This window comes from Phymastichus coffea, unplaced genomic scaffold, assembly GCF_024137745.1.
Source record: "Phymastichus coffea isolate CEN01 unplaced genomic scaffold, Cenicafe_Pcof_1.1 PCOF00022, whole genome shotgun sequence".
Classification (NCBI taxonomy): domain Eukaryota; kingdom Metazoa; phylum Arthropoda; class Insecta; order Hymenoptera; family Eulophidae; genus Phymastichus; species Phymastichus coffea.
In genome coordinates, this window is record NW_026706833.1 from 2644194 (window position 1) to 2655378 (window position 11185).

Genomic DNA, 11185 nt, shown 5'->3' on the forward strand with positions numbered 1-11185 from the left:
TTAACAAGGCTTTTAGAAGCTACATTATGTTATTTAATTTTCCACTTTCTCCTTCTCCTCTCTAGCCATTTTATTATTACCTAGTATTTATCTCTTGCACGTCTGTCCGAAAGACAGAAAAAGAAAGGATATTTTGTGTTTCTTGATTGTAAAGTTTAGGTTTATAATCTTAAGGTCACCTCAAATAAGCTATTTATGTGTGTCCTATTGCAGCTTTTCAAGAAGAAATCGGAAATTATCATAAGATTGTTGTAGGTACCCATGGTTTGTCCAAATTTTTCATTGACAATCCGTAAGACTTCAAATATGAAGTTTTTATCGAATCATTAATTAAACGACGGCAAGGTTCCGTTTCGTACTTTTTGCAAATATAACAGAATGTACTGACTTTTTCAAAACAAGGAGTTCTTAAACTCAATTTTCTTTTTTGAATGAAAAACAGAATAAAATTTATGTAACCAACTATAAATTTGACTAAACATAGAAAGAATTAATAATACGCTTGAGCTTAATCTAATATGAACAATGAATATGTTACGTCTCAAGACGTATCTTTATTCATTTACACTCTCTAAAAAGTGCAATTCCGAATTTCGTAAAATCAAAACTATGTACACGTCCACCGGAAAACTATACGGCAGCAAAACACAAAGACCATACTCAGCATTACACAACGCACATTGAACTCGAAAGGAAAATAACCCAACTACACAGAAACATCAGCGATTAATTAAGCACAAATTCATATATATTATATATGTATATAAGACGAACCACCCGTACAGAGTCGGGCAGTCATTATTGTTACTCCGTACACGTCAGTTCGACAATTGACGAATAAACTTTACGTATCGACGCTACAGTCGCGTGCAAGCCTGTTCGACAATTCGGCTAACTATTCAATTACTACTTGTCAAACTATATTATTTGACCCTAATAAATACGCGATCCATTAAAAGTGAGAACGTGCAACTTCATTATTCAACCTATCCAAATACCGAGATCTACAATACCGAAAGTACTCCAGAGGCAGTAAGTACAACAAAATAATAAAACACATTCATTTCTATCCATATATCGTATATTACTCATTACGTGTGAGTCCCAACCAGCCACTAGTATTATATTGGTACGTTTCGCACATTCGCTGTTCGTAGTCTATGCAGGAGACGTAATAAATAAAATGAAAATTTAAAAGCACTCGATATTCAATAATACAATACAGCAAAAATTCAGCTCCTACTCTTAAACTTAATATTTGATACTGATAAATTTTTGTCTTTATGAATATTCAATCACTATAATCACCCTACACATACAACCATTAATCCACCACTCAAACTTGATTTCTAACACAGAAAGATTTGTATCAGTGAACAAATTTCATCATCTGAAAATTGAACCGTTATCCCGCCACTCAAACGTTATCTCGAACAAGGAAAGATTCGTACATGACGTACATGCAAATATTAGCTTGAGAGAAATGTGTGATTTCTAACACATCAATTTATAGAAACAATACACAATGTATAAAACAACTCAGAAAATAGAAAACTGATTATTCTGTTTTTGAAAAATTAGAGTATACAGAATTCAATGACATCGAAATCTATATATTTTTCAAGCGCCGAGGGTTCTTAGGGTTGGAATTTCGAAGTTGAACTCTCGTGAGTTTAAGGCTTGCAAACGCCCACAGTTCTTGGAGCTGGAATTTCGAGGTTAACCTTCTGTTGGATTAAGATTTCAGCACCCAGGGTTCTTGCGATGTGTGTTTTTAGGTATATTTGTCGTGGGTATTAGATTTGCAGCGCCTAAGTTTTCTTAAGGTTTCAGTTTCTAGGTTACTTTGTTATGGATTCCAAAATCGCAGCGTCCAGGATTCTTGAAATCAAAAGTTTCACAGATAATCTGTCGCTGGTTTGAGGGATATGTGCATAGACCTCAGGATTTATGGGGTTGTTATTAGAGTATTCCCTATCATGGGCTCAAACTGTGGCACCGAATTTTTTGAGGTTGTGATAGTCTCGAAGCTATGTAATAAATCCACGGGATTGTGATTATTGAAGGTTGCATAAATGCTTGATTTAATTTAATCGGTAACCGATATTGCTAACAGTACATTTCAGGCTCGTCATGTCCGCTATTTTAAATTTTCGATCCCTGTAATCGCTTATTGTTGTCTGAGTAGTTTATATTTTAAATTGATATCAGCATACTGAAAATGAAGAAACAGTCTCTCATCGTACTCTTAAAATATTTTTCTCGATGTATTTTGGTGCTATAGAAAACTCATATTTTCTCTTCTTCGAAGTGCAATATCTTACCTTGAAAAAATCCGATTTTAAAAAGTGGATAGTGGTTGTTGAAGTACAAGTCTTGCCTTTTTCAATGCTTTCTCTGGATTCTCAATAAAGTTTAAATTCGCGATGTAAAAAGAGCTCAAATCTTGCAAAAAAAACAATGGCTTTTGCACTTTTAAGTGAAGATATCTCGGAAACCTAACATATAGCGTAAATTTTAAGCTCGGATACGGATTCAGCGCATCAAAATCTGATTTCTGGGCCTAAATTTTATCGGTCTGTGTTATTGAACCTGCTAAAAAAATATGTGATCCTTAAGATAAAATGGTACAAATTTTCTTTCAACTATATCTAATACAATATTATAAAAAAATTTCGAAAAAGAGTGTAATGAACAGGCTATGAGAGCCGTTAATTATGATATTTTTGTGATCTAGGCTAAATACAACGTATCATAATATAATCCTGATTATTCAAAAAAATTACTAAGCACTACAAATATCATTTCCTGCAATTGTAGGCTATTTTTTATGTAAACAAATATTACTAAATAAAATTTAATAGAATTTTTTGTATAATAAGATATGATATCCTTTTTTTATATACATTAGTAAATATTCTTCAGAGATCTACATTAATTATTTATTTTTAAGTCTTGATATTTCGTAGGCAATAAAATTATTTTGTAGAATATATTTATATCCGAACTACCATAAGTAATCTATTAAAAGAAAGTTTTCACTTTTCAATTTTCTGCTGTATGACAATATGTGCGGAAAGTGTTCCGCGACCATACAGAAAAGAAAACTCGGAAGTACACCTCCCTCAGGTTTAAAGTTCATTGGAGACCATGGTACAAATTTAACTAAGTATAAGTCTTTACGAAGTTATTTATTATCTATTATAGACAGATGATGGATCGATTCTATATACCTCAATACAAAACTTATGTTTTTAAATATTGACTAAAACCAAATTGTGTGCTGCGACGGGGGAGAGGGAGGGGAAAATAAGTGGTAGCCAATTTCCCGGTCTCGACTACCGCCAGCGGCGCAGTTAGCCGAGGTGTGCAGCTTTTATTTAGTTGAGTTAGGCGCCAGCCACCGTGCTCTCGCGTTAGGAGAATAGGTAGCGCTGCAACGTCGGCTGTCGCGGGGAGGTCCTGGTCGCTGTGATTATCGGGTGGTTTCCCCGCTGCCTCCTTCCTCGTCGTCGTCGGTCTCGCCCGGGTTATCACCTATAAGAGATGAAAAGGGGGAGCGCGAAATCCTATACGTAAGTCGTTCGGACAGGAGGGGATACCGAACGAAAGAGAAAGGGACAACGGGTGGTTTTTAGCCACCCACGGCTGCAGCTCGTCCGGCTAGTCAGGCTCTGCTCGGGGCACTAGGCTCTCGTCTCGGGAATGGGTACATCGAGGGGCGTCACGGGGGCGCCTCGTTAACGGATCAGTAGCTAGGAGAGAGGTTCCCTCCGATTCTTCGTCGACTGGTGGCGTGGTTCACTCGACAACGGTTATCGGGCTGGGCGGTAATCAAGTCGTTTGCATGCGCGCTCGTTAATCTCGGGACCGATCGCGATAACTACGGGGGATGAGGTGATCAAGAGGGCAAAGTCAATAATAAAACCATAATTAATAAAGACTCGAGTTTATTAGATCAACTATTCCCTAGGTCAGTCCAGTGGTCAATCCCTCGTGATCGTCTGCCTGCTCTAAGTTGATAGGGGCACGAATGGCGTACCACGACGCAACGTCGACTTGGGCGGGCAATCGTGATACGAGCGGTCTCGATGGATTACGAACGTGCGGTTATGCAATATTCAAACTATTAACTTCACGCGCTAGCTCAGGAATTTATTTAAATAAACATGCGCGCGCAGGATCGGTCGGTCGCACGAAGGTCAGGCGCGGCCCGCGTAATGTATATCCGATTGACTTCAGAAAAGGAATTTGTCAACGCGCGTAAGAGACTCGGCGCCCGCGCGAAGGTCATGCGGTATTCCCCTTTGTTTGGCACTTAACAAAGCCCATCAGGAAAAACGACCGTAAATAGACGCGCGCACTGAAAATCCGTTTCCCGCGCAAAGGTCATACGGAACTCTACAATTTGATTTAGCGAGAATATCATATAAAGGGGATCAGCGAAACTGATGCGCGTACGGGGAATTCGTACCCGCGCGAAAGCCAGAAACTCGTTAATTTTAACAATTTAGCCGAGAAAACTTGCGTAAGGGGAAATCGGCGGTCAACCGACGCACACGCGAAGAATTTACGAATGTGCGCGCGCGCGTGAAGAATTTGTCACTCAGGCGATACTCAACATGACGGAATAACAAAGAAGGCGTCCGGGAAGTCCATGGCGAAGGTGCGCGCTCGAGGAAATCTTATCGGACGCGCGAAGGTCATGCGACACTCCCGAAAACACGGACATTTAAGCGATCGCGCGAAGGTCATGCGGCACTCCCGATAACGCGGACTTCCAACAATCACGCGATTAAACAAAAGATGAGCGTACTTATTCGGGTTCCTTTTCGATATGAATGCGACCGTGGCTGCCGCGGCTAACGCCGCTGTAGCTACCGCTACTGTGGTTCCTGCCGTTGCTGCTGTTGCTACTGCTCCTGGGCTGTTGCTGCTACTGCTCTGCTGTTGCTTGCTGCTGCTGCTTCTCGCTTGCTTGCTGCTGCTTCTCGCTTGCTGTTCACTCACTCTGTTGTTGCTTTTCACTCGCGGGTTTAGGCCTGGTTCACTCCAGAGTCTAGCGGGACGTCTGGTCGGCACCAGCTTCTCCTTGCTTACCTCCCCTTAGCGGTTAGATGATTGGTTAGCTTGTTGCTAAGCCGGGTGTCAGCGCCGTCCATATCGGTATTTCTTGCCCGCGTAATTTTATCATTGGTTGCGTCTTGGTGCCTAATTTCCCTACTGGTTGTGAAGATAGCATCGGTTTCACTCCATTTGTCTAGCTACCCTTAAGCTGATAACGATTGGCTAGTCCGTTAGCGTCGCTTATCTATCCTTGTCTATCCGCTTCTCGTTGGTCTTACCAGTTCCCCTCACTCGCAACCGATCGGTCTCGTATCGGTCGTCTCGCTCGCTCTCACGCGTTCGGTTGCCCCTACTTTAGTCTAACCAGGTCTGCCTTAGTTAACGGAGGCTTGCGATCAGCTGATTACAGCTGGAATTTTTAAGGGCTTCTAGCTTCCCGGGGGAGTATCGGACGTGGTCGTGAGTGTGCGAGGGGTTGTACGCGGACGTAAGGGTCGTGCGCATCGGTCGGGAAGACTTCGGGGGACCGTAGGTCGCGAGATCTGGACATGCATGGGCGGGTGCATGCGGCAATAGTCGTTTGGCCGCACGTTTCTAGCAGGAGCGGGGCTAGCATAAGATAGCGTAAGTTTCATGTGATGACGCATCATCACAGTGCAAATATAAAAAGTTTTCCAATTAACAAGACTATACTTTATAATATTCACAATAAAATGGAATGATTGCTACTTATTTAAAAGCGCATTCAATAGAAGAAAAGGGTAGCTACATTTTGATTCAGAATCAGACGGAGTTAAATTTTGAAACTATTCTATTGTTCACCTTTACAAAGCTATGTTGTTGACATGGATAATGTTATATAATCTATTTTATCTCGAGAATAAGTATAGCTAGATATCCTATTCATAAAATTTATTTATAATATATGTATACAGGTTATAATTTCTTCTAAAAAAGCTTACTTTGGAAGTAATTAATAGATAACAGATATATTAAGTTGGTTTCCGTTTTAAACGGATAAAATAAATCATATCTTATAAACTAAAAAATATTGAAAATTGAGAAACTGTGAAGCTATGAATGATGGCTAAATTTGGAAAATAAATGCATTACATCTTTGCAGTTATATATGAGAAAAATAATACTAAATCAAATTTTTCGTAAAATGTAATAAGAACATATTTTTTATCATAGATAATCTTTTAGTCACCTTTTTCTTCAAATATTAAGCATATTTTAATATAAATTCTTGCTTGCATTTTATAGATAGAAAAATCAGTTAATTCATTCATTTTCATGTCTCTTATAATTTACAGGTAGTAAGGAGCCCTGATGGGATATCGCATTCTTTTTCGATGGGTCAATTAACTGTTCAACAAGCAGCTGTGCAAATTTTAGAAAAATACTATACAGAATTTCCAATTTACAACCCTTATTTAGAGCGAATTCCATTGTCTAAAACTCAAAAGAAAGCACAACCAAATAATTTCAAGTTTTATCGAGTAGATGATACGAATAATGTTAATTCCGAAGAATATAGACCTCCAGGTATCGAAGGTAATCAAGCTATTTTGGCCGCTCAGGCTCGGCGAAGAGATTCCAGCCATAATGAACGATTTTATGAAGAACATGAATACGAAAGAAGAGTACGCAAACGTAAAGCACGATTAATAACAGCAGTAGAGGAAGCTTTCTCGCATGTTCAAAGAATACATACAGAATCAGTATCAGGCTTAACAACAAATTCTTTAGATTCTTTAGAAGCTGCTCAGTCGATATTTCCCTCTATGGCTCGTGCTCTACAAAAATATCTTAGAATTACTCGACAACAACCTCAACATGCAGTGGAAAATATTTTAAAAAGATTAGCACAGTGTCTAAGCCAGGATACATCACCAAAAGTTTTTTTAGAACCATATTTTAATCCTAAACCTGTTCTATCAGATGAAAAAGAAAAACTTCTCAATATTCAACAATGGGCTTTAATATGCGATGGTGAGCTTCCGTCTAGACCTTTAAGAAGTGGTTGTGAGTTCCAACTACGACAAGGAGAAATAGCTTTATTATGTAGTTTTTATCAACTTCCTTGTTTTCATTTATCTGAACAAATAGCGTTACCTAAATATGATAAGTTTTTGTTGAAATTGAACTCAGAAATATGCCCATAAATATTGATGCTTACTAAAAATAAATTTCATTTATATACTCGATGGATTAAATTTTTTAAATTCTTGTACTTAAAAATTTATTTTAGAATATATGAAAGATTTCAAAATGGCTAGATAGATAGGATGGTCAAATATGCCTTCAAACCAATTAAAAGATAAATATGCCGTTATGGTCAGTCTGTTTAACAACTACTTTTGCTTGATTTTCAGACCCCTAAATGTACTTTGGGTAAAATGGAATCCTATTTAATGGATGGAAGATTTTTATTGATATCTCGATCAGTTTTTCAGTTAGAGATATTGTTTTATTTCATTTTGTAAGATTTTTAAGTCCTATCCAATTGTCTAGTCAAGAAAAATATTTGGCATTAAATTCAATTTTTTATAATGTTCTAAAAATGTCAAAAATGTTCATTTCAATAATAATGACTCACCGTAAGAAAAAATATGTTATATTTTCTTTTTAAAATACGCCTATATATGTTTTAAATTTTTAAAAGTGGGGGAATGATTGTCATCCAATTTTGATGATTGTCACGGCAAGTTTTACACGCTGCGGTAGCGATGGTCGAGTTATAAGGCGCGTGTGGGTACTTGCAGGAATCTAGGCGTCGAAGTCGGCAGTTATATAATAATACTTTTTATTATAAAGTGACAGAGCTCCAGAGAGATGTCTTTACAAGGCGAGATCGTGTACAGGACTGACTGCGCTTGTCCCTCTCGGGGGCTCACAAACTTAAGATAAGTCCCTACCACTTCCTTCAGAAATAAGTATATCCTGGGAACCGAGAGAGTCATATCGCTTAATTGTTTATTTAGGTTTGCAGCTGTCTATGTTCTATTTCATTTCTGGTCTATCATGTATTTACCGCGTACAGTTTGTTTGTTTCGGCCTATCTTATGTCTTCTACTTCAGTCGGCCCGCGTGTGCAACGAATACGCGTGTATGACATATGTTCTTAGCTACAGGAGATAACTATATTATTTTATTATTAGTTCGCATGACAATGATCCTTAGAAAAATAAAAACCTCTTAAAAATAGCATTTTTCACTTTTAACGCTATTTAGATAGATTAGAATTATAGAAATTATAGAAATCAATAACATTGTTTTACTTAACACCAAGAAATAAATTGTCATTTTTTTTAAATAATATTAGACCTTCATAAATTTTCACGAATAATATGATTTCCTATGTCGGTAGATCCAACTGAATGTGTTAACTTTTTCTTTAATTCCAGATCAACCTGAAATGCTTGGGTTTAGAGGTCTCAAAATCTAGCAAAAGAAGTGTCTAGACATACTCAATTTAACAGTCTATTTACTCATTGAATGGTTTTAAGGCATATTTGATTATCTTATTCGTCTAGACCCTTGAATGGTGTGTTATGTTTTACGTTAAAATTTTCTAATAAGGTTTCTTCTCTTTCTGCGCTCATTATTCTTTGGATAGTTTTGAATACTGTTTATAGATGATTGATTAAAGTTGTAGTGTTTTTCTCGTCTGATCTGTCCCATTTTCATAAGATTTCCTGATATACGGTATAAATGTATATTAAGTCATTTAGTGGCATTTTATAGTAAATAATACATTACTAATGCTAGGCTTAATGATTTTGGATACGAGTTACCTGTTAAAAGTTTAAGATCACCAACAAAAATAAATGTAAGTCTTAAAATATTGATATCTCAAAAATAATATATCGTATAAGGCTAGTCCGCAGCTCATTTTTAAACACCGTTCATGTATTTTGAAAAGTGTCTTATGTTTTTTCATCTAACATATTAAGCCGTTGCTATGTTGTATTTGAATTTCGTAAATGTTACTATTTTTCATTGATTTTTTGAAATGTTTATCACTGCGAAAAATTAATTATCCTAATAGAATTATATATTTATTATAGTGGAGCTAAAGCTTTTTTATGCCTTCTCAAATAGTACATGACGTAATGCGTGCGAAAAGTAGGCGTTTCCAGCACGGGTGAAGATTATCACTCCAGTGAAGCGAGAGCCACAATGCCCGTGTATGATCATCTACTTCACGCACAAGTTATGTATACTACTTTTTCACACAAGGTACGGGAAGTTCGACATTTGATTTCTAGATATAAAAAAATGTTTCTTAATTATAATATAATTTTACATATCTTATTATTTGCAAGGGTAGTCGATTCAATTAATCGATCCGTTCGCGATTCTGCTTCTCTCGCGTTAGTACAAACAATTAATAGAGAGAGGGGGCGCGGATCATTTGAATAAACAGGTACGCCTCAGCTATTTACGCGAGTTTACCGCCGATATTGTTTTGCACCGTGTTTCGCCGTTATTAAAGATTTTCTGGGACAATTACGTGCGTGAGTGCAACGACGGTATTACAGCAGCAAATAGCAGCAGTGCAGAAACATTATTGCAGCAGATTAAAGAGAGACTGAGGCAGCGCAGCTGATAATTAGGAGGGCAGCGGCAGTTGATATATTTCATCAACAATTACGGCCGATCACCGTAATTGCACCGCAGGGTAGGTGCATCTCCCGTCATTATTGCGCTACAAAATACATTCGGTATTTTGTCAATTGTGATAGCGATTTCTTTATATTCGCGCCAAGCGTTAGTTCGCGGTAAATTTCGAATTTTCTCTCTCTGTCTCTCTCACCGGATAGTAATCATTGTAAAATCCTGTTCGCGAGCGTTAGTCTTTCGGCCCAATAAAGACTGTAGTTATTTTTATTAATTAAAGTTAGTCAAATTTATTCGCCGATTACGTCATTTAATTTTCTCAGTAGCTTAAGCGATTTGTAAAAGATTTAGGTTTTTACATCTAGGGGATTAAGTGGATTAGGCGTAAAGTCGCCCACACCTAAGATTCATCGAGTGTCACAAGGCACGTGACTTAAGGTGAATTCAACTCTGTTCGATCATACGTGTTTAACGGAACGGCGCGGCGGTTAGCTCAGCACCGTGGGAGTTTGTTCTTAAATAAATTTCCCATTTTTTTGGATAACCTCCCCCGTTACATATTACAATTATCATATTTTTGGTTTTACATAAAAGCTAATAGTAATATTATTACAATTTTAGAAAATTATAGTTACGTTTTTATTTGCAATTAATGGCACATTCACAATTCTCGAATTATTTTCTGCGTTATTTGTAAGATCTTCCTAAGGCATAGATAACTCTTCGGGAATTTATCTTCTTCAAAATAGTATATTACAATACAAGTGCTGGAAATAAATGAAAATAAATTTTTCATGGATTGAAAAAAGAAAATTATTTTCATAATGGAATTTTAATAGTTAACTTATTTTTCTTGAAAAAAAAAAAATTTTCTCAAAGGAGTTTTTTTCTACGGTGTCCACATTTGAAGATAGACGAACTTTAAAAAAGAGAGATTTAAAAAATGAAATCAGCGTAACTTTAGATCGCCTCGATCAAAAAGAACTTTGTTCTACTCATTTTAAAGACGACGCAAATACGTATCCATTATATTTTATTTTAAAAAAATCTGCATACTCCTTCAAAAGTTAGAAAGTGTTTTTTGGGATTTGAAAAAAATGAAAAAATGTTATCCAGTTTTTTTAGTGTAAAAAGTACTATTTTCAATCGTTATAAAAAAACCAGCTTAATATGAAAGGTGTTTCTTTACTCTTTGAAATGAGTCCTCGCGGGTTCACCTACGACTACTGAGCGAGCTATAAAACTTTGAATTTTTGATAATTTTAGTATAGGCTGGCTAAAAAGTAATGCATCCAACTATATATGTGTATAAGAAGAAAAATAAATTATTTTTGTTTCTATATTCACTGACTTATGTTTATTGACACACGTATGCACATGTACCTATTTCAATTTGTGAACATTGAAAAATAAGTCGAGTAAAACATTTTTTGAAAAAATATTTTATGAAAATTCTTTTTAGGTTTTGAAATATTTTTTTCGTGATTATTTT

General features: G+C 36.5%; 1 protein-coding gene across 5 annotated transcripts in view; it reads left to right on the forward strand.

Moving 5' to 3' along the window:
* LOC131675454 (vang-like protein 2-B) overlaps window positions 1-7272 on the forward strand; it is a 294445-nt gene extending 287173 nt beyond the window's left edge. For all 5 annotated transcript variants that reach the window (XM_058954437.1, XM_058954435.1, XM_058954439.1 and 2 more), the window contains one exon: window positions 6384-7272. In XM_058954437.1, coding sequence (XP_058810420.1) covers window positions 6384-7235 — 852 coding nt within the window. In that variant the 3' untranslated portion in view covers window positions 7236-7272. The remainder of the gene's footprint in view (window positions 1-6383) is intronic.
* Window positions 7273-11185: the final 3913 nt, after the last annotated feature.